The sequence below is a fragment of the Bombina bombina genome, chromosome 1 (genome assembly GCF_027579735.1).
Source record: "Bombina bombina isolate aBomBom1 chromosome 1, aBomBom1.pri, whole genome shotgun sequence".
Lineage (NCBI taxonomy): Eukaryota > Metazoa > Chordata > Amphibia > Anura > Bombinatoridae > Bombina > Bombina bombina.
The window spans coordinates 1,563,260,314-1,563,285,313 of NC_069499.1; the positions used below are offsets into that span (position 1 = coordinate 1,563,260,314).

General features: G+C 41.6%; 1 protein-coding gene across 4 annotated transcripts in view; it reads right to left on the reverse strand.

The window, feature by feature from the left end:
• The window catches only part of SEPTIN9 (septin 9), a 618,133-nt gene that overhangs the window by 31,348 nt on the left and 561,785 nt on the right, over nt 1-25,000 (reverse strand). For all 4 annotated transcript variants that reach the window (XM_053709672.1, XM_053709686.1, XM_053709679.1 and 1 more), the window contains 4 exons: nt 12,682-12,876; nt 11,825-11,953; nt 11,550-11,631; nt 11,240-11,377 (listed from right to left, as the gene is read on the reverse strand). In XM_053709672.1, coding sequence (XP_053565647.1) covers nt 11,240-11,377; nt 11,550-11,631; nt 11,825-11,953; nt 12,682-12,876 — 544 coding nt within the window. The remainder of the gene's footprint in view (nt 1-11,239; nt 11,378-11,549; nt 11,632-11,824; nt 11,954-12,681; nt 12,877-25,000) is intronic.

Genomic DNA, 25,000 nt, shown 5'->3' on the forward strand with positions numbered 1-25,000 from the left:
GCAGTCAGCTGGAGTGAAACCAGATTCGGATGTTCGAACGGACCCTGAACAAGAAGGTCTCGTCTCAAAGGTAGCTTCCAAGGTGGAGCCGATGACATATTCACCAGATCTGCATACCAAGTCCTGCGTGGCCACGCAGGAGCTATCAAGATCACCGACGCCCTCTCCTGATTGATCCTGGCTACCAGCCTGGGGATGAGAGGAAACGGCGGGAACACATAAGCTAGTTTGAAGGTCCAAGGTGCTACTAGTGCATCCACTAGAGCCGCCTTGGGATCCCTGGATCTGGACCCGTAGCAAGGAACTTTGAAGTTCTGACGAGAGGCCATCAGATCCATGTCTGGAATGCCCCACAGCTGAGTGACTTGGGCAAAGATTTCCGGATGGAGTTCCCACTCCCCCGGATGCAATGTCTGACGACTCAGAAAATCCGCTTCCCAATTTTCCACTCCTGGGATGTGGATAGCAGACAGGTGGCAGGAGTGAGACTCCGCCCATAGAATGATTTTGGTCACTTCTTCCATCGCTAGGGAACTCCTTGTTCCCCCCTGATGGTTGATGTACGCAACAGTTGTCATGTTGTCTGATTGAAACCGTATGAACTTGGCCCTCGCTAGCTGAGGCCAAGCCTTGAGAGCATTGAATATCGCTCTCAGTTCCAGAATATTTATCGGTAGAAGAGATTCTTCCCGAGACCAAAGACCCTGAGCCTTCAGGGATCCCCAGACCGCGCCCCAGCCCATCAGACTGGCGTCGGTCGTGACGATGACCCACTCCGGTCTGCGGAATGTCATCCCTTGTGACAGGTTGTCCAGGGACAGCCACCAACGGAGTGAGTCTCTGGTCCTCTGATTTACTTGTATCTTCGGAGACAAGTCTGTATAGTCCCCATTCCACTGACTGAGCATGCACAGTTGTAATGGTCTTAGATGAATGCGCGCAAAAGGAACTATGTCCATTGCCGCTACCATCAAACCGATCACTTCCATGCACTGCGCTATGGAAGGAAGAGGAACGGAATGAAGTATCCGACAAGAGTCTAGAAGTTTTGTTTTTCTGGCCTCTGTCAGAAAAATCCTCATTTCTAAGGAGTCTATTATTGTTCCCAAGAAGGGAACCCTTGTTGACGGAGATATAGAACTCTTTTCCACGTTCACTTTCCATCCGTGAGATCTGAGAAAGGCCAGGACAATGTCCGTGTGAGCCTTTGCTTGAGGAAGGGACGACGCTTGAATCAGAATGTCGTCCAAGTAAGGTACTACAGCAATGCCCCTTGGTCTTAGCACAGCTAGAAGAGACCCTAGTACCTTTGTGAAAATCCTTGGAGCAGTGGCTAATCCGAAAGGAAGCGCCACGAACTGGTAATGCTTGTCCAGGAATGCGAACCTTAGGAACCGATGATGTTCCTTGTGGATAGGAATATGTAGATACGCATCCTTTAAATCCACTGTGGTCATGAATTGACCTTCCTGGATGGAAGGAAGAATAGTTCGAATGGTTTCCATCTTGAACGATGGAACCTTGAGAAACAGAATTTATGTTTACCTGATAAATTACTTTCTCCAACGGTGTGTCCGGTCCACGGCGTCATCCTTACTTGTGGGATATTCTCTTCCCCAACAGGAAATGGCAAAGAGCCCAGCAAAGCTGGTCACATGATCCCTCCTAGGCTCCGCCTACCCCAGTCATTCGACCGACGTTAAGGAGGAATATTTGCATAGGAGAAACCATATGGTACCGTGGTGACTGTAGTTAAAGAAAATAAATTATCAGACCTGATTAAAAAAACCAGGGCGGGCCGTGGACCGGACACACCGTTGGAGAAAGTAATTTATCAGGTAAACATAAATTCTGTTTTCTCCAACATAGGTGTGTCCGGTCCACGGCGTCATCCTTACTTGTGGGAACCAATACCAAAGCTTTAGGACACGGATGAAGGGAGGGAGCAAATCAGGTCACCTAAATGGAAGGCACCACGGCTTGCAAAACCTTTCTCCCAAAAATAGCCTCAGAAGAAGCAAAAGTATCAAACTTGTAAAATTTGGTAAAAGTGTGCAGTGAAGACCAAGTCGCTGCCCTACATATCTGATCAACAGAAGCCTCGTTCTTGAAGGCCCATGTGGAAGCCACAGCCCTAGTGGAATGAGCTGTGATTCTTTCGGGAGGCTGCCGTCCGGCAGTCTCGTAAGCCAATCTGATGATGCTTTTAATCCAAAAAGAGAGAGAGGTAGAAGTTGCTTTTTGACCTCTCCTTTTACCGGAATAAACAACAAACAAGGAAGATGTTTGTCTAAAATCCTTTGTAGCATCTAAATAGAATTTTAGAGCGCGAACAACATCCAAATTGTGCAACAAACGTTCCTTCTTTGAAACTGGTTTCGGACACAGAGAAGGTACGATAATCTCCTGGTTAATGTTTTTGTTAGAAACAACTTTTGGAAGAAAACCAGGTTTAGTACGTAAAACCACCTTATCTGCATGGAACACCAGATAAGGAGGAGAACACTGCAGAGCAGATAATTCTGAAACTCTTCTAGCAGAAGAAATTGCAACTAAAAACAAAACTTTCCAAGATAATAACTTAATATCAACGGAATGCAAGGGTTCAAACGGAACCCCCTGAAGAACTGAAAGAACTAAATTGAGACTCCAAGGAGGAGTCAAAGGTTTGTAAACAGGCTTAATTCTAACCAGAGCCTGAACAAAGGCTTGAACATCTGGCACAGCGGCCAGCTTTTTGTGAAGTAACACAGACAAGGCAGAAATCTGTCCCTTCAGGGAACTTGCAGATAATCCTTTTTCCAATCCTTCTTGAAGGAAGGATAGAATCCTAGGAATCTTAACCTTGTCCCAAGGGAATCCTTTAGATTCACACCAACAGATATATTTTTTCCAAATTTTGTGGTAAATCTTTCTAGTTACAGGCTTTCTGGCCTGAACAAGAGTATCGATAACAGAATCTGAGAATCCTCGCTTCGATAAGATCAAGCGTTCAATCTCCAAGCAGTCAGCTGGAGTGAAACCAGATTCGGATGTTCGAACGGACCCTGAACAAGAAGGTCTCGTCTCAAAGGTAGCTTCCAAGGAGGAGCCGATGACATATTCACCAGATCTGCGTACCAAGTCCTGCGTGGCCACGCAGGAGCTATCAAGATCACCGACGCCCTCTCCTGATTGATCCTGGCTACCAGCCTGGGGATGAGAGGAAACGGCGGGAACACATAAGCTAGTTTGAAGGTCCAAGGTGCTACTAGTGCATCCACTAGAGCCGCCTTGGGATCCCTGGATCTGGACCCGTAGCAAGGAACTTTGAAGTTCTGACGAGAGGCCATCAGATCCATGTCTGGAATGCCCCACAGCTGAGTGACTTGGGCAAAGATTTCCGGATGGAGTTCCCACTCCCCCGGATGCAATGTCTGACGACTCAGAAAATCCGCTTCCCAATTTTCCACTCCTGGGATGTGGATAGCAGACAGGTGGCAGGAGTGAGACTCCGCCCATAGAATGATTTTGGTCACTTCTTCCATCGCCAGGGAACTCCTTGTTCCCCCCTGATGGTTGATGTACGCAACAGTTGTCATGTTGTCTGATTGAAACCGTATGAACTTGGCCCTCGCAAGCTGAGGCCAAGCCTTGAGAGCATTGAATATCGCTCTCAGTTCCAGAATATTTATCGGTAGAAGAGATTCTTCCCGAGACCAAAGACCCTGAGCTTTCAGGGATCCCCAGACCGCGCCCCAGCCCATCAGACTGGCGTCGGTCGTGACAATGACCCACTCTGGTCTGCGGAATGTCATCCCTCGTGACAGGTTGTCCAGGGACAGCCACCAACGGAGTGAGTCTCTGGTCCTCTGATTTACTTGTATCTTCGGAGACAAGTCTGTATAGTCCCCATTCCACTGACTGAGCATGCACAGTTGTAATGGTCTTAGATGAATGCGTGCAAAAGGAACTATGTCCATTGCCGCTACCATCAACCCGATCACTTCCATGCACTGAGCTATGGAAGGAAGAGGAACGGAATGGAGTATCCGACAAGAGTCTAGAAGTTTTGTTTTTCTGGCCTCTGTCAGAAAAATCCTCATTTCTAAGGAGTCTATTATTGTTCCCAAGAAGGGAACCCTTGTTGACGGAGATAGAGAACTCTTTTCCACGTTCACTTTCCATCCGTGAGATCTGAGAAAGGCCAGGACAATGTCCGTGTGAGCCTTTGCTTGAGGAAGGGACGACGCTTGAATCAGAATGTCGTCCAAGTAAGGTACTACAGCAATGCCCCTTGGTCTTAGCACAGCTAGAAGGGACCCTAGTACCTTTGTGAAAATCCTTGGAGCAGTGGCTAATCCGAAAGGAAGCGCCACAAACTGGTAATGTTTGTCCAGGAATGCAAACCTCAGGAACCGATGATGTTCCTTGTGGATAGGAATATGTAGATACGCATCCTTTAAATCCACCGTGGTCATGAATTGACCTTCCTGGATGGAAGGAAGAATAGTTCGAATGGTTTCCATCTTGAACGATGGAACCTTGAGAAACTTGTTTAAGATCTTGAGATCTAAGATTGGTCTGAACGTTCCCTCTTTTTTGGGAACTATAAACAGATTGGAGTAGAACCCCATCCCTTGTTCTCTTAATGGAACGGGATGAATCACTCCCATTTTTAACAGGTCTTCTACACAATGTAAGAATGCCTGTCTTTTTATGTGGTCTGAAGACAACTGAGACCTGTGGAACCTCCCCCTTGGGGGAAGTCCCTTGAATTCCAGAAGATAACCTTGGGAGACTATTTCTAGCGCCCAAGGATCCAGAACATCTCTTGCCCAAGCCTGAGCGAAGAGAGAGAGTCTGCCCCCCACCAGATCCGGTCCCGGATCGGGGGCCAACATTTCATGCTGTCTTGGTAGCAGTGGCAGGTTTCTTGGCCTGCTTTCCCTTGTTCCAGCCTTGCATTGGTCTCCAAGCTGGCTTGGCTTGAGAAGTATTACCCTCTTGCTTAGAGGACGTAGCACTTTGGGCTGGTCCGTTTCTACGAAAGGGACGAAAATTAGGTTTATTTTTTGCCTTGAAAGGCCGATCCTGAGGAAGGGCGTGGCCCTTACCCCCAGTGATATCCGAGATAATCTCTTTCAAGTCAGGGCCAAACAGCGTTTTCCCCTTGAAAGGAATGTTAAGTAGCTTGTTCTTGGAAGACGCATCAGCCGACCAAGATTTCAACCAAAGCGCTCTGCGCGCCACAATAGCAAACCCAGAATTCTTAGCCGCTAACCTAGCCAATTGCAAAGTGGCGTCTAGGGTGAAAGAATTAGCCAATTTGAGAGCATTGATTCTGTCCATAATCTCCTCATAAGGAGGAGAATCACTGTCGACCGCCTTTATCAGCTCATCGAACCAGAAACATGCGGCTGTAGCGACAGGGACAATGCATGAAATTGGTTGTAGAAGGTAACCCTGCTGAACAAACATCTTTTTAAGCAAACCTTCTAATTTTTTATCCATAGGATCTTTGAAAGCACAACTATCCTCTATGGGTATAGTGGTGCGTTTGTTTAAAGTGGAAACCGCTCCCTCGACCTTGGGGACTGTCTGCCATAAGTCCTTTCTGGGGTCGACCATAGGAAACAATTTTTTAAATATGGGGGGAGGGACGAAAGGAATACCGGGCCTTTCCCATTCTTTATTAACAATGTCCGCCACCCGCTTGGGTATAGGAAAAGCTTCTGGGAGCCCCGGCACCTCTAGGAACTTGTCCATTTTACATAGTTTCTCTGGGATGACCAACTTGTCACAATCATCCAGAGTGGATAATACCTCCTTAAGCAGAATGCAGAGATGTTCCAACTTAAATTTAAATGCAATCACATCAGGTTCAGCTTGTTGAGAAATGTTCCCTGAATCAGTAATTTCTCCCTCAGACAAAACCTCCCTGGCCCCATCAGACTGAGTTAGGGGCCCTTCAGAAATATTAATATCAGCGTCGTCATGCTCTTCAGTATCTAAAACAGAGCAGTCGCGCTTACGCTGATAAGTGTTCATTTTGGCTAAAATGTTTTTGACAGAATTATCCATTACAGCCGTTAATTGTTGCATAGTAAGGAGTATTGGCGCGCTAGATGTACTAGGGGCCTCCTGAGTGGGCAAGACTCGTGTAGACGAAGGAGGGAATGATGCAGTACCATGCTTACTCCCCTCACTTGAGGAATCATCTTGGGCATCATTGTCATTGTCACATAAATCACATTTATTTAAATGAATAGGAATTCTGGCTTCCCCACATTCAGAACACAGTCTATCTGGTAGTTCAGACATGTTAAACAGGCATAAACTTGATAACAAGTACAAAAAACGTTTTAAAATAAAACCGTTACTGTCACTTTAAATTTTAAACTGAACACACTTTATTACTGCAAATGCGAAAAAACATGAAGGAATTGTTCAAAATTTACCAAATTTTCACCACAGTGTCTTAAAGCCTTAAAAGTATTGCACACCAAATTTGGAAGCTTTAACCCTTAAAATAACGGAACCGGAGCCGTTTTGAACTTTAACCCCTTTACAGTCCCTGGTATCTGCTTTGCTGAGACCCAACCAAGCCCCAAGGGGAATACGATACCAAATGACGCCTTCAGAAAGTCTTTTCTAAGTATCAGAGCTCCTCTCACATGCGACTGCATGCCATGCCTCTCAAAAACAAGTGCGCAACACCGGCGCGAAAATGAGGCTCTGCCTATGCTTTGGGAAAGCCCCTAAAGAATAAGGTGTCTAAAACAGTGCCTGCCGATATTATTATATCAAAATACCCAGATAAAATGATTCCTCAAGGCTAAATATGTGTTAATAATCAATCGATTTAGCCCAAAAAAAAAAATCTACAGTCTTAATAAGCCCTTTTTGAAGCCCTTATTTACAATCGTAATAAACATGGCTTACCGGATCCCAGAGGGAAAATGACAGCTTCCAGCATTACATCGTCTTGTTAGAATGTGTCATACCTCAAGCAGCAAGAGACTGCTCACTGTTCCCCCAACTGAAGTTAATTGCTCTCAACAGTCCTGTGTGGAACAGCCATGGATTTTAGTGACGGTTGCTAAAATCATTTTCCTCATACAAACAGAAATCTTCATCTCTTTTCTGTTTCTGAGTAAATAGTACATACCAGCACTATTTCAAAATAACAAACTCTTGATTGAATAATAAAAACTACAGTTAAACACTAAAAAACTCTAAGCCATCTCCGTGGAGATGTTGCCTGTACAACGGCAAAGAGAATGACTGGGGTAGGCGGAGCCTAGGAGGGATCATGTGACCAGCTTTGCTGGGCTCTTTGCCATTTCCTGTTGGGGAAGAGAATATCCCACAAGTAAGGATGACGCCGTGGACCGGACACACCTATGTTGGAGAAAACTTGTTTAAGATCTTGAGATCTAAGATTGGTCTGAACGTTCCCTCTTTTTTGGGAACTATGAACAGATTGGAGTAGAACCCCAGCCCTTGTTCTCTTAATGGAACAGGATGAATCACTCCCATTTTTAACAGGTCTTCTACACAATGTAAGAATGCCTGTCTTTTTATGTGGTCTGAAGACAACTGAGACCTGTGGAACCTCCCCCTTGGGGGAAGCCCCTTGAATTCCAGAAGATAACCTTGGGAGACTATTTCTAGCGCCCAAGGATCCAGAACATCTCTTGCCCAAGCCTGAGCGAAGAGAGAGAGTCTGCCCCCCACCAGATCCGGTCCCGGATCGGGGGCCAACATTTCATGCTGTCTTGGTAGCAGTGGCAGGTTTCTTGGCCTGCTTTCCCTTGTTCCAGCCTTGCATTGGTCTCCAAGCTGGCTTGGCTTGAGAAGTATTACCCTCTTGCTTAGAGGACGTAGCACTTTGGGCTGGTCCATTTCTACGAAAGGGACGAAAATTAGGTTTATTTTTTTGCCTTGAAAGGCCGATCCTGAGGAAGGGCGTGGCCCTTACCCCCAGTGATATCAGAGATAATCTCTTTCAAGTCAGGGCCAAACAGCGTTTTCCCCTTGAAAGGAATGTTAAGTAGCTTGTTCTTGGAAGACGCATCAGCTGACCAAGATTTCAACCAAAGCGCTCTGCGCGCCACAATAGCAAACCCAGAATTCTTAGCCGCTAACCTAGCCAATTGCAAAGTGGCGTCTAGGGTGAAAGAATTAGCCAATTTGAGAGCATTGATTCTGTCCATAATCTCCTCATAAGGAGGAGAATCACTATCGACCGCCTTTATCAGCTCATCGAACCAGAAACATGCGGCTGTAGCTACAGGGACAATGCATGAAATTGGTTGTAGAAGGTAACCCTGCTGAACAAACATCTTTTTAAGTAAACCTTCTAATTTTTTATCCATAGGATCTTTGAAAGCACAACTATCCTCTATGGGTATAGTGGTGCGTTTGTTTAAAGTGGAAACCGCTCCCTCGACCTTGGGGACTGTCTGCCATAAGTCCTTTCTGGGGTCGACCATTTTTTTTTTTTTTTTTTTTTTTTTTTTAAATATGGGGGGAGGGACGAAAGGAATACCGGGCCTTTCCCATTCTTTATTAACAATGTCCGCCACCCGCTTGGGTATAGGAAAAGCTTCTGGGAGCCCCGGGACCTCTAGGAACTTGTCCATTTTACATAGTTTCTCCGGGATGACCAACTTGTCACAATCATCCAGAGTGGATAATACCTCCTTAAGCAGAATGCGGAGATGTTCCAACTTAAATTTAAACGTAATCACATCAGGTTCAGCTTGTTGAGAAATGTTCCCTGAATCAGTAATTTCTCCCTCAGACAAAACCTCCCTGGCCCCATCAGACTGGGTTAGGGGCCCTTCAGAACCATTATTATCAGCGTCGTCATGCTCTTCAGTATCTAAAACAGAGCAGTCGCGCTTACGCTGATAAGTGTTCATTTTGGCTAAAATGTTTTTGACAGAATTATCCATTACAGCCGTTAATTGTTGCATAGTAAGGAGTATTGGCGCGCTAGATGTACTAGGGGCCTCCTGAGTGGGCAAGACTCGTGTAGACGAAGGAGGGAATGATGCAGTACCATGCTTACTCCCCTCACTTGAGGAATCATCTTGGGCATCATTGTCATTGTCACATAAATCACATTTATTTAAATGAATGGGAATTCTGGCTTCCCCACATTCAGAACACAGTCTATCTGGTAGTTCAGACATGTTAAACAGGCATAAACTTGATAACAAAGTACAAAAAACGTTTTAAAATAAAACCGTTACTGTCACTTTAAATTTTAAACTGAACACACTTTATTACTGCAATTGCGAAAAAACATGAAGGAATTGTTCAAAATTCACCAAATTTTCACCACAGTGTCTTAAAGCCTTAAAAGTATTGCACACCAAATTTGGAAGCTTTAACCCTTAAAATAACGGAACCGGAGCCGTTTTAAACTTTAACCCCTTTACAGTCCCTGGTATCTGCTTTGCTGAGACCCAACCAAGCCCAAAGGGGAATACGATACCAAATGACGCCTTCAGAAAGTCTTTTCTAAGTATCAGAGCTCCTCTCACATGCGACTGCATGTCATGCCTCTCAAAAACAAGTGCGCAACACCGGCGCGAAAATGAGGCTCTGCCTATGATTTGGGAAAGCCCCTAAAGAATAAGGTGTCTAAAACAGTGCCTGCCGATATTATTATATCAAAATACCCATAATAAATGATTCCTCAAGGCTAAATATGTGTTAATAATGAATCGATTTAGCCCAGAAAAAGTCTACAGTCTTAATAAGCCCTTGTGAAGCCCTTATTTACGATCTTAATAAACATGGCTTACCGGATCCCATAGGGAAAATGACAGCTTCCAGCATTACATCGTCTTGTTAGAATGTGTCATACCTCAAGCAGCAAGAGACTGCTCACTGTTCCCCCAACTGAAGTTAATTGCTCTCAACAGTCCTGTGTGGAACAGCCATGGATTTTAGTGACGGTTGCTAAAATCATTTTCCTCATACAAACAGAAATCTTCATCTCTTTTCTGTTTCTGAGTAAATAGTACATACCAGCACTATTTCAAAATAACAAACTCTTGATTGAATAATAAAAACTACAGTTAAACACTAAAAAACTCTAAGCCATCTCCGTGGAGATGTTGCCTGTACAACGGCAAAGAGAATGACTGGGGTAGGCGGAGCCTAGGAGGGATCATGTGACCAGCTTTGCTGGGCTCTTTGCCATTTCCTGTTGGGGAAGAGAATATCCCACAAGTAAGGATGACGCCGTGGACCGGACACACCTATGTTGGAGAAATATGATTAAACATTTTTCTTAAAACATCCTGTATTACACATTTACAAGTGTATTTTTAGTTTGTGAATAGGAAATAAAAGGAACTTTAAGACATATGGAAAATCACACAAGATGAGAAGGGAAGAGAGGTGATATGATAAACAATCAAGTATATGGTTACCTAATAAATCTAGGGCTGAATGTATTTATCACAATAAGATCAATACTAGAACAAGAGGACATGATCTCTAGCAGGAGAGCAATAGGTTAAGGAGTATTTTTGCCAAAGCACTTCTTTACAGAAAGGGTGGGTGATTCATGGAAAAAACGTCCAATAGAGGCGGTAAGAACAAGTTCTCAACCAACCAACTTATGAAGTCAGAAAGATAAATAAAGAATAAAAGGGTGAGGAACCCAATAAGGTCTGAGGTTTTAGAACATACAGGGAAGGAGTAAGTCTGGAAAACAGATGGGTCCTCACGTGGAGTTAAATGTAGTTTCCGTGTAAGTGACAGGTTTGGGTAGTTATATGGGCTGGGAGGATGGGCGGTGGTTTGAGGAGTGTAAAGAAAGAGAAACGTCAGCCCTTAATCCTAAGCAGCATCCTTCCTGCCCGCTGTCTCTCCTTCCTGCAGAGAGTGAGTGCTCCCGTCACTTGTATCCTATCCGGAGATTTCATAAACGCCAGAGGCAGTAGGGAGACCCAAGGAGCGCACAGCCTGACTTTATAAGGCACTGAGAACACATTAGACTGAGGGCTCTAGAATAAGCATGAATACAATGATGGCAGAGGAGGGGCAGAAAGGAAAGTGAATTCAGCAGAAAGGGAAAGATTTATTGACATATCTCATTTTTTAAAGAGGATTCCAACATTTATCAGGGTCATACGGTACTTCAGGATTTATTCTTCTCATGACATGTTATGGAGAGGGAAAAAAGAGGAAGAGAGAACAGCAGACACAAATAGAAGACAGGGAGATAACTCACGAGTGGCCGGTAGCTGGGATAAAATATATGCAGCAGTGAACCCGCGAGTCTGGAATCCGCTTCTTGCGATTGATGTTCACCTCTTCCTGCAAGTACTTCTCATACTGGTCATTGATGAATTGCATGATGGGCATCCAGCTAAACAGGCATAGAGAGTGAGACGTATATAACGTAAATTCACTAAGTTTAGTACTTGTTTCAGAGTGAGAACCAACTGTTGTTATTCTATTCACTTTTTGAAAGGATTATATTGGGGAATAGGAATTCTACCTCATATTGTAAATTGCACCCATGCCCTGTTTTTCCTCACCAGTTCTCATTATTGATATGATCTCCAAAGCCGGGTGTATCAATAACCGTCAGCTTCATCCGCACACCTTTCTCCTCGATTTCTGTAAGAGAATCACAGGATCTGACATTAGAGGATGAATTCCTTGGTGACACGAATGAGTCTTGTGGGCAGAGCATGCTGCCCCCCCACCCTAGGCCCATGGTGTAAGAAGGCAACATGCATCCTTCAGAGGGATAGGGAGAGAATACAATTCCAGACATGGGAGAGAGAAATGGCATCTGCTAGCAGCTCACCATGAGTAACACTCTTGATTTCCACAGTTTTGGGGATTCGCTCTTCAGGCGTAGGTTGCACTGATTTTCTGCTCACTTTAGATTTGAAGAGTGTGTTTATTAATGTGGATTTCCCTAATCCGCTCTGACCTGAGATCAGAAAAGAAGAGTATGAGTGAAGGAGATGGAATATTAGCAATCACTGAGAATAAACAAAAATACTCCGTTATACACACAAATCACGACCCCCCCTAGTGTGCACACAACCGTCATATAAGCAATCCACTCTAAGCACCTACACACAAAAGGTGTTTACCCAAACAAACAAGGGCACAATCCATACTCTTACCCACACGCACTAACTATACTTTTACCTACCTACTTCATACATTCTTATACAATGAAACAAAACTAGGCAATTAGCATTCTTAGGAGATGAACTGGGAGATTCATAAAGCTGTAGCCTTATTAAATACTTAGGAGTCTTGAAGTCTCCTGCCTGTAAAAATGACTCTAATCTTAAGTTTTTCATGGGAGAGGAAATTTAAAAAGAACTGAGAGTTTCTTTTATCATGTCAACACGCTGTCCTCAGATCTGCACAATGTTAAAGTCATGAAGGCCACATAATATAAATATACACATATGGCTTTAATTATTTACACAAATGTGGCTAAACCAAACACACAGAAAGGTCTGGGGATTTATATGCTCCCATAATGCTTTGTACTCACAAACTAGTTGCTCTCACACGTGGGCTTTCTGCCACATACTGTACGTGTTCTAGAGAAATCATCCGCTACTGTAGCATTTGTGGATTCATGGGATCTTGGGAAAGACCTTAATTGTTCCCCTCTGATAAGATGCTAAATGCACTCACCCACAACCATGATGTTTAACTCGAAGCCCTGCTTCATGGCCTTTTTCCTCATCTGCTCCAAGATGGCATCAATTCCCACATATCCGAAATCCACTGGTTTCTCCCCTACAGCTCGGGCAGGTAGGGCCTGCTTTACCCCGATGTCCCTGATAGTATCAGTCATGATGGCTCCGTATCCTTGAGGGTCCTCACAAACTGTGGAGACAAGAAGAGAGATAATTTAGTACTAGGACTACATATTTTTGTAAAAGAACACAAAGTCCTTCACCCAGTACACAACACCTTCCCAACCAAACTAGAGCAATGGGTCTAAGACACACATGACACCTCCAGTAAAACGGCTTTGAAGTACTCTTATATACACAAGTTGTGAGTAGAACAGTTGTGAGTAGAACAGTTTATCAGTCAGATTGATGACTCAAACTAGAGAATAGGAAAACTAGTAATGTTTTGTTTGCTCAGGGGCTGAATGTCCGCAACCCCCCCAAAAAAAAACATGTAATACAGTTAGTTATCCATAACGCTAGTAAGGCTATAGACAGCAATAAACAGTCTCTTGTCTCCTCATATCCCAGGATGCACTTCTACAACCTCTTTGGCACAATTAAATGTCTAGTTTTACAATAAATAGACAAAACCTAGATTGTTTTGGGGATAAGTAGATCAAGGACGGAACTACCATTGGTGCAGTGGCATCAGGGCCCAAGTACTAGGGGGGCCTATAGCAGCCAGTCTATACATAGGTGTGTGCAGAATGTGTACAATTGTAATGCAGGGGAGCCCTTTATTAGTGCAGGTTGTCTTATCCATATAAATTATCAAAATCATTATACAGAGCAGCATGTATATCATTACTAAGTTACCGCTGAGGGGGCACAAAAATGTTTTGCACCAGGACCTCTGTTGAGTGGGCCAGATACTGATGTAGATAAAACACATTCCAATTAAATATAAACACATAAATAAAAAGGTGCACAATAAGAATATTAAGTTGCATTTGCTGCCGTCACTAGTGAACGAAGTCAACAAGTCCCATTAAAGCCTTTTATTTTAAAACACAAAATACAAATAAATCTGTTCCTCCATGTACTGTATTCCCAGTCTATAGACCATCTGGCTTCTGATTATTAATTGTCTGACCCACTCCCCAGCAAAAGCTGCTCTGGGACAAGTGGAAGTAAATGAAGTGACAATCCCTTTGCATATATTGTCATCTAGCTCAGCCAGGTAGAGGGGCCGTCTTATTAATAACTGTACATCTTGGGGGTTGGGGGGGGTGCATGCTCGATCCATATATGCTCACTCTGCCCTTCAGTAATGATCTCATTAGGGAGCCTTCAAGAGACCCTAGAGAAATAGTATTTATTTCTTTAATATAAAAATGTTCTGCTCTTGACAACACCGACACGGCATACTGCCAGGTTCCGCCTCTCTAGCACGGCCTAGTCAGCCTGATCATCACATAACTGATGTAAAACAAACTTTAAATAAGAAGCCACAAAAGGCTGTAGGTATGAAGAAAACCTTTTTACATGAATATCCGCAGTTCCTACATAAAACTCTGTATACAGGAGGGGTGAATGGGGGGAGGAAGCGGCAATACATATCTGTACACGATCTAACCTGGCTGTTGACAGACACGTGCTCACACGCCAGACATCACTTAACTCCGTCATTGCCAGAGGGAACACAAATTCACTGTAAAGGTGTAAAAGTAAATGAGAGGATGTGGTCTTTAAGTAACCGTAGAACTTACACACACTTAGCTAGAGGGGACAAACTAGAGATAAATTAGACTATTGTGCAATTAGTAACTTTTTCCACTACGGTGATCCATAAAAATATCCAAATTGCTTCATAATTTAATCATTTCAAGTTACAACAAAGCAGAGAACGGTTTAAGAACAAAATACTTAAAAGAAAATGACAAAAATATGTAACGAGATATAAAACCGGGAATGAGATCTAATCGAGGACGATATCCCTACGATCATCATCACTGCTTTCGGTCTCTAGACACCACATTCAAAAAATAAAAACTTACTTAAAGAGACAGTACACACTTTGAGATTGCAATTTAAAAAGCTTAATTATATATAGTAAAATAACTTTGCAATATACTTTCATTAATTATTTTGCCCCCTTTTCTAGCAAATTAAATCTAAAAAATTATGGATTTTCAAGTCCTGACTACTGAAAGTGCATATGGCAGGTTACACAAGCCTAACTTTGTCATATATATGTCCCTAATTTGCAGTTTGGTATCATATCTTATCATTCCTGCTGAATTGTTAACACAATGACACTGTCTAGCACTTTCATCTACAGACTCAAGTCTGGACAGGCTCCTCCAAACAAGGTGTTAATCTGTTACAATAACATTCAAATTATGCTGGCATGTTAATCTATTGGGAGACTGTAGACAAATGTAACTACAAGCTGTTTATAGTATTTAACTTCTAATTGTGTTATTATCTTTGCACTTATTTGAGCACTGTCTAGTTAGGTGCGCACAACTTGTATACATTTTGTAGGTTTTAATTCTTTTGCTTATACATTTTTTACATGCTCATAAATTTTGCCCTATGGGGTTATTCAGGTCTGTATTAAACCTCTGTTTTTATTCATCTATACTTGGTTGTACCATTACTGAGTTACCCCTTTTTGTAAGTTTAGGTCCATTTCCCCTTGATTAGTAACCTTTAGCCACTGGTGCTCCTAGATTCACAGAGTAGAGCTATATTAGGAATACAGTAAATAAATATAAGACAGGGCAGGCAGAGCTACAGAGCTTACAATCTAAGTGATATAACACACCTAAACGGCAGCCAGGAACTTCACTAGGTTCATCTAGGTCAGCGATAGACAAATCTGCCAATTAGCCAGGTTCAGTTACACTAATTAAATCACTGACGCACAAGCCAAGATCATCAGATTCTATTTGCACCCCAGAGGTTTGGTTTCCTTATTTAGGTGCAATGTAACATTTATTAGCCTAGAAAAGCCCACGCCAGCGCCTCACACACTCAAGGAGTCAGTTCCCCTAATAAAGCTACTAAAGTTTTGTGACATGAAGCCAAACAATATATTGATTCAAATACAGTGATGCAAGTTTGGTAATAGAAGTTGGAAAGTTGTTTAAATTTGCATGCTCTGTCTGAATCATGAAAGAAAAAAATACTGGGTTTCATGTCCCTTTAAAAAATAAAAAAAACAAAGGGGGCGAGTCTAGGAAGTGGCCATGATAGGTCGCAATATCTGTGGCTCCTAGTGTGACCTGCATCATCCGCCGATTATCGGGACAGTTCTGCAGCATCTACTGAAACAAAACTCAGCTTTGACTACACTGAGAAACACTGAATCGACCGATCTTAAATCATAGCAGAAGTCATTTGTAAATGTGTGCTCTATCTCAATCATGAGAGAAAAACACTGGGTTTGTGTCACTTTAAAACTATATGGAAAATCCTTTCCTGGCCAATAACCTTCATGCAAGTCTGTCAACACCTGGAAAATCCACACAACACCTAAGCTGCTTGTGCTCTTTATAAAGCCGAGACTTACTCTGTCACTCATGGTGTGGGGATACAGAATTGTGCCAAAGGTTTACAGCATTTTCATTATGTTAAAGGGACATGAAACCCACATTTTTCTTTTATGTTTACAAAGAGCATGACATTTTAAACACCTTTCTAATGTACTTCTATTACCTAATTTGTTTCATTCTCTTGATATCATTTGTAGAAAAACATATCCAAATAGGCTCAGTAGCTGCTGATTAGTGGCTGCACATAGATGACTTGTGTGATTGGCTCATCATTGTGCATTGCTATTTCTTCAACAAAGGATATCTGAAGAATGGAGCAAATTAAAGTGAATGTAAAGTTGAATAAAAATACTATTAAAAACAAGGGCACTTTAATTAATTAAACTTAACATTGCAGCGTTTTTTTAAATACTTACCTTTTCCTTAGCAAACCCAGACCGCGATCCTCCGCCCACAGCTCCTCTGTACTTAGCACTTTAATGACGAAACCGTCTTTCTCCAATTGTTGCGTGGCCTCACGTGATGGACACTCTGGGGTGCATGCCATGATTGGAGGAAGCCGGTTTAGTCATTGCTGGGGTAAGTACAGAGGAGCTGCGGCGGGGGGGATCACTGGTCCGGGTTTGCTAAAGAAAAGGTAAGTACTTAAAAAAACGCTGCAATGTAAAGTTTAATGAATGAAAGGGCCCCTGTTTTTAAATAGAATTTTTAAGAAACCGGCACTTATTCATTCAACTTTACATTTACTTTAAATTATAGAAGTAAATTACCCATATATAAATAGACTAACGAAAACTCAGCTACACACCTGCGCTAGCCCCTCGGGGACACAGGCTAAAATAAAAAACATCCCGTGCCAGTCTGCTCGTGCACTGGGTAACGCAGTTTTTTATTCTAAAGTTACATGATTGCTGAATACAAAGGTTAATCTCATGTTGCTTTCCACAGTGATGAATACTCTCACAGCTTCACACAACGCCAAGTGTTTACATTAACCCCTTAATGACCACAGCACTTTTCCATTTTCTGTCCGTTTGAGACCAATGCTATTTTTACATTTCTGCGGTGTTTGTGTTTAGCTGTAATTTTCCTCTTACTCATTTACTGTACCCACACATATTATATACCGTTTATATACTCATTTACTGTACCCACACATATTATATACCGTTTATATACTCATTACTGTACCCACACATACTATATACCGTTTATATACTCATTTACTGTACCCACACATATTATATACCGTTTATATACTCATTACTGTACCCACACATACTATATACCGTTTATATACTCATTACTGTACTCACACATACTATATACCGTTTATATACTCATTACTGTACCCATACATATTATATACTGTTTATATACTCATTACTGTACCCATACATATTATATACCGTTTATATACTCATTTACTGTACCCACACATATTATATACCGTTTATATACTCATTACTGTACCCACACATATTATATACCGTTTATATACTCATTACTGTACCCACACATATTATATACCGTTTATATACTCATTACTGTACCCACACATATTATATACCGTTTATATACTCATTACTGTACCCACACATATTATATACCGTTTATATACTCATTACTGTACCCACACATATTATATACCGTTTATATACTCATTACTGTACCCACACATATTATATACCGTTTATATACTCATTACTGTACCCACACATATTATATACCGTTTTTCTCGCCATTAAATGCACTTTCTAAAGATACCATTATTTTCATCATATCTTATAATTTACTATAAAAAAAATATATAACATATGATGAAAATCATTTTCTCTAACTTTGACCCCCAAAATCTGTTACACATCTACAACCACCAAAAAACACCTATGCTAAATAGTTTCCAAATTTTGTCCTGAATTTAGAAATACCCAATGTTTACATGTTCTTTGCTTTTTTTGCAAGTTATAGGGCCATAAATACAAGTAGCACTTTGCTATTTCCAAACCACTTTTTTTCAAAACTAGCGCTAGTTACATTGGGACACTGATATCTGTCAGGAATCCCTGAATATCCCTTGACATGTATATATTTTTTTTTAGAAGACATCCCAAAGTATCGATCTAGGCCCATTATGGTATATTTCATGCCACCATTTCACCGCCAAATGCGATCAAATTAAAAAAATCGTTCACTTTTTCACAAACTTTAGGTCTCTCACCGAAATTATTTACAAACAGCTTGTGCAATTATGGCACAGCTGGTTGTAAAAGCTTCTCTGGGATCCCCTTTGTTCAGAAATAGCAGACATTTATGGCTTTGGCAATACTGTTAGGTAATTAGAAGGCCGCTAAACGCCGCTGCGCACCACACGTGTATTATGCCCAGCAGTGAAGGGGTTAATTAGGGAGCTTGTAGGGTTAATTTTAGCTTTAGTGTAGTAGACAAACCAAAGTATTGATCTAAGCCCATTTTGGTATATTTCATGCCACCATTTCACCGCCAAATGCGATCAAATAAAAAAAAAATTAAAAAAAAATGTTCACTTTTTCACAAAAATAGCTTGTGCAATTATGGCACAAATGGTTGTAAATGCTTTTCTAGGATCCCTTTTGTTCAGTAATGGCAGACATATATGGCTTTGGCATTGCTTTTTGGTAATTAGAAGGCCACTAAATGCTGCTGCGCACCACACTTGTATTATGCCGAGGAGTGACGGGGTTAATTAGGTAGCTTGTAGGGAGCTTAAAGGGTTAATTTTAGCTTTAGTGTAGAGATCAGCCTCCCACCCCCTGATCCCTCCCAAACAGCTCTCTTCCCTCCCTCACCCCACAGTTGTCCCCGCCATCTTAAGTAATGGCTTTTTTTTAATTTAAAAATAAATATATATATTCTGCTGTGTAGGATCCACCCTTAGCCCCCAACCTCCCTAATCCCACCCAAAGAGCTCTCTAACCCTCCCCCCACTATTTGCCACCATTTTGGGTACTTTGCAATCAAATGTGTTTTTTTTTTTCTTTTTCTTTTAAATAAACACCACTTTTTCTGTAGTGTAGCTGCCCCCCCTCCATACCCTAACCCCTCCCCGATCCATTTTTAAAAGTTATTTCCCCCCTCCACTGCCACCCTCTCCCACCACTTCAAATTTCGCCACTGCAGCTGCCAGATCGTGGGCGCGAGGACACGCCCTACCTCCCGCGCGCACCCGACAGTCTCTACAACTGCTGGACGGAAGTTTGCCAGCTATGGGCCGCCCACTCGCCTCCCTGCAGCTGCTCCCACCCACCAACGATCGACACCATCGCTGGTCGATGCAGAGAGGGCCACAGTATCGAGGCATCACTGCAATACCTTGAAAGTGGCTGGAAGCGACCAGGATCGCTTTCACCGCTTGAACCCCTAAGGACGTACAGGGTAGTCCTTGGTCGTTAACTAACCTTTTTTTGTAGGACGTTCCCTGTACGTCTTTAGTCGTTAAGGGGTTAATATGTGCCTGGTAGAATTTCACCTAACTGGATGGGGATAGAACCCAGATCCTAAATATCAGAGACTGAGCACTGATAAAGCCATTTGCTCTGCTTATATTTCCTCCTGAATGGCCTTATGCATATCAGCCATTCTTGTATTAAAGGGACATAAAACCCCAATTTTTTTCTATCATGATTCAGATAGAACATACAATTTTAAACAACTTTCAAATTTACTTATATTATCACATTTTCTATATATACTATAATATATGGCAACAGATTTACAACAATGTTACACAGTAGCAAGAGCACTAGATTGAAGCACTATTTCCTGTCATATAGTGCTGCAGACACGTGCACACTACCTATCTAGATATCTCTTTAACAAAGAACAACAAGAGAACAAAGCAAAGGTGATAATAGAAGTAAATTGTATTCTCTATCTGAATCATGACAGAAAAACGTTGGGTTTCATGCCTCTTTAACCTACAGCATTGTCCTTACCACTTCTATTCCTTGAACCAACCACTGCTTCTGTAAGATACCCACGACCATGTTATAAGTTCTGGGCAATAGCACAAGGAAGATGCTGTGATGTGAGATTAGACCGGGGTGGGAGACTATTGCTCAGCACATCACCTGTATCGCCGGAGCCTGTTTATATACTCCGCAGCGAGGTGACAACCCAATTACCTACGCAGTTAACAGGACATATTATTTGCTCCCACACGCACCAATCGTAATCAGCCCCCCAATCACTAAATCTCTCATCAGCGCTGCAGGCAGCTGCTTGTAATACACAAACATCTCTCCTCTAACACAAATATGAGCAGATTATCTTGTAATGAATTGGTTTAGACTTGATTGCTTCCTGAGTGCAAAGGATTCCAGCCCTTATGTTACATACGTTTTCCTGCTATCATGGTCTGTGATGTTCTAGGTCAGCTGTATGTCTTGTACACACCCAACTTGCTGTCGTGTCACGTTGTCTCTACTAACAAGCAGACCCTTTGCTTAGCAGGCGGCTTTTGCAAAAAAAGGTTCAATTTAAAGGCATAGTCTAAGCAACTTTCTAATCTACTCCTATTATCATTTTTTCTTCGTTCTCTTGGTATTTTTATTTGAAAGGGCAAGAATGTAAGCTTAGGAATCGGCCCATTTTTTGTTCAGCACCTGGGTAGAGCTTACTGATTGCTACATTTAGACACCAATCAGCAAGCGATACCCAGGTACTGAACCAAAAAATGGGCCGAGTCCTAAGCTTACATTCAAATAAAGATACCAAGAGAACGAAGAAAATTTGATAATAGGAGTAAATTGGAAAGTTGCTTAAAATTGCATGCTCTATCTGAATCATTAAAGTTTAATTTTGACTAGAATATTCCTTTAATCCTTAAAGGGACATGACAATGAAACATTCACTGTTTAGACAGAGAGTACAAACTTAGGAAACTATCTGATTTACTTCTATTATCCAATTTGTTTGGATAATAAACTAGGTTTACTCTTTAACAAAGGATTCCAAGAGAACAAAGCAAATTTGATAACAGAAGTCAATTATAAACTTTATTAAAATGGCACGCTGAATCATGAAAGTATAAGGTTGACTTTATTGTGCTTTAAGATACTTTTCAATTTACTTATATAATAAATTGTACTTTGTTCTCTTGGTATTCTTTGTTAAAAATGCACATCTATGTATGCTGAGGCAAAATGATGAACAACTGGGATCTAGCTGTGATTGGTGGCTACACACACATGCCTCTTGTCACTGGCTCACCAGATGTTCTCATTGCAGCTGTGGAGCTGACTTGAATGATATTATACACTAAACATAATGTAACGTTTAATGAGAGGGTGCCCGGTTTACTAATAAAAACAGGGGCACTTTCATTCACTTTACATTTAAGAGTTTGTTTTTTTTAATACTTCCCTTTTTCCTAATGACAGCAGACCGGCGATCTTCCGTCCACAGCTCCTGTTGTACTTTATATCGATGACGAATCCGGCTCCCTCCAATAATTGCCTGCACCCTAGAGCGTCCAGCTCGTGAGGCCATGCAATGATTGGAGGAAGCCGGATTCGTCATAGATATGCTAAGTATATACATCAGGAGCTGCGGATGGAGGATCGCCGGTGTTCTAATATAAGAATGCGGGACCTGCGTCACTTCCGGTGACGTGCCATCAGTTGTTGGAGGTGTGTGGCGCACATTGCGCATGCGCAAGTGGCCCAGTAGCAGCAAATGGTCGAGGAGTTATATGGAGATTAGCCTTTATTGTGTATGCGCTTTCGACACACTCCGCGCATGCGCTCGGCATCAGAGGGTCCAGGATTTATCAAGGCGAGTTGCCTTCAGTGCGCATTTGCGCAGTGATGTACAATGGGGTGAAAAAAACAACATACAATTTGAAATAATATTAAAAAATATGTGAAACCCAAATGATCAACACGTTAGATTATGTGGGGCCACGTGACACTGTACATAAAGTAAAGGACAGATTATATTAAAAAACTTCAAGTGTTGATCATTTGGGATTCACATATTTTTTAATATTATTTCAAATTGTATGTTTGTTTTTTTTCACCCCGATTGTACGTCACTGCGCGCATGCGCACGGAGGGCAACTCGGCTGTATAAATCCTGGACCCTCTGATGCCGTGCGCAAGCACGGAGTGTGTCGGGAGCGCATGCGCAATAAAGGCTAATCTCAATAAAATTCCTCGACCCTTTGCTGCTACTGAAACAGCTGATTTGGAGAGGTTGGGCCACTTGCGCATGTGCTGTGAGCGCCACACACCTCCAACAGCTGATGTCACGTCACCGGAAGTGACGCAGGTCCCGCATTCTTATAAAGTTGATACTTATTTTAGAACACCGGTCTGCAGGCATAAGGAAAGTATTTTAAAAAAACTCTTACATGTAAAAGTTCAAGGAAAGAAAGTGCCCGTTTTTATTAGTATTTTTTAAAAACCAGGCACTTTCTCATTAAACTTTATATTCACTTTAAATATGTAGTTCTATGCAGACAACAGTGCAATAACAACATGCTCTATACATTGTCTCTTTATTACACAGCAGGGCAGGAGTAAGCTCACTAGATTATGCCTTGCACGGATCAGCCGTGTGTATTCTCTGCCGTTCTTGTCACTAGCAGAGATGCTGGCAGCTTCCTGTTTATATCTAGTGAGAGAAAGAGGAGCCAGGACCATTTATCTCCATGCGGGGCAAGGGAGGAGGGGGGAGTCACCCCTATAACTGGCCAAACACTGCTGCTATTCTGTGACATACAGAACAAGCCGGGAGCAACACGTCTAAAAACAACCTAGAAAATTATTTTTTTGAAGGAAAATATTACTTTAGTATATAGCTTAGTTCACCACATTTTCCTTATGTTAATGTAGCCCAATTACATATTTGTTACTATAACAGACCCAAATTAGTTTAAAGACTTGCTGGGCATGAATATTAGCAAATCTGCAATTTTTAAAGGACACTGAATAAGTTAAAAAGTTAATACAATTAATAAATAACTCATATTTAATACTTACAGATTAAAGTACATATTTGCTTTAATTTAATAAAGTAACCAGGTTGTTTAAATGGACATTATCTATTTGAGAATACCTATTCATTATATTGTGAAAAACATTTCTACGAAGTCTTAAAATAAAGCAAACAGGGACCATAGCACCATCACACTGCATAATGGTACAGATGGTACCAGTTACTATAGCAACTGATGTTTGTGCAGAACACAGCTTGGCAGAGAACAACGGGCACTACCTGACAGATTAGTTAAGGTAGGTGCTGTTCAACAGAGAAAATAGTATCCTATACTGCAAAGTGTGCATTAGCCAGATACAGAACATTTCCTAACAGACAAACGATGCTGATCAGTACCCAGCAGACACGGGGTACAGCCCAACAGAATGTGTATGGCGGCTTTTGCATCACCACCTATTAGGAACCTTGTTTTTTCCAGAAACGATATGACAAATATTCGCTTGGTACTGAAGGTATATACAGGAAAGTATAATGTCAGAAAATACCGTCGGTATGTGCTGACTAGTAAATCGGAAGTGCCAACATATGCTTCACATTTAGTCAGATATGGGGTTTTCTCTCTGAAGACTAAATAGGGACTACGCAGGATAAAATGTTTTAGCTCAGTACACAGCATCACGTCTGCACTTACCAATTGCATTTAATTTTCGTGACTCCAATAATGTTTAACGTTTTATTCCGCTGGTTAATATACTTTACTTTTTGAGATCTTTAGAAGATTTTTTTCAGCAAATTATATGGCACCTCTCTATAGCTTCATCACTGTATAAACCAATAGATGAGACAGACAGGAGTACGGGGTGCAAAATATAACGGTAACAGAACCCAACCCCGCCACTTCTAGGATCCCCTTTGCTAGTACTTACACGAGTCTAATAGGGTATAAGGGTGTTCAGTACAGAATCACATAACAGATATAGGGAACATGTGAGTTCCTGGAACACAGTACATTTGTTTTTAAAGGGACATAACATGATAATGACAAGACTATTCTGTAGACTTAAAGGGACAGTCTACACCAGAACTGTTATTGTTTAAACAGATAGATAATCCCTTTATTACCCATTCCCTAGTTTTGCATAACCAACAGTTATATTAATATACATTTTACCTCTGTGATTACCTTGTATCTAAGCTTCTACAGACTGACCCTTTATTTCAGTTTTTTTTTTTACAAACTTGCTTATTACTAGCCAATCAGTTTGGGCTCCCAGGTAACTCCACGTGCATGAGCACAGTGTTAGCTATGACACACATGAACTAACACCCTTTAGTGGTGAAACACTGTCAAAATGCATTCTGAAAAGAGGTTGTATTCAAGGTCTAAGAAATTAGCATATGAACCTCCTAGGTTTAGCTTTCAACAAGAGAACATAGAAAAATTGGTGATAAAAGTAAATTGGAAGATTGTTTAAAATTACATGAATCATGAAAGTTTATTTTGGACTGTCCCTTTAAAGTAAATGAGTATGTCAGCCAAGTGTAAAAACTTTCTGAGGGCATTAAAATGTTGTTTGCTGCAGCTGTTTTTCAAATTTCCTCTTACCACTTCACCAAACAAGTCTGCAGTTAAGGGGCAAAATAAGTAATAAAAGTAAAATTTTACTACTCATAATTCTATATTATAATCTCAAAGTGATTAATGTCCATTTAAAGAAACAGTAAATACAGTAGATTTGCGTAATCAGCAAATGCATGATAACAAGACAATGCAATAGCACTTAGTCTGATCTT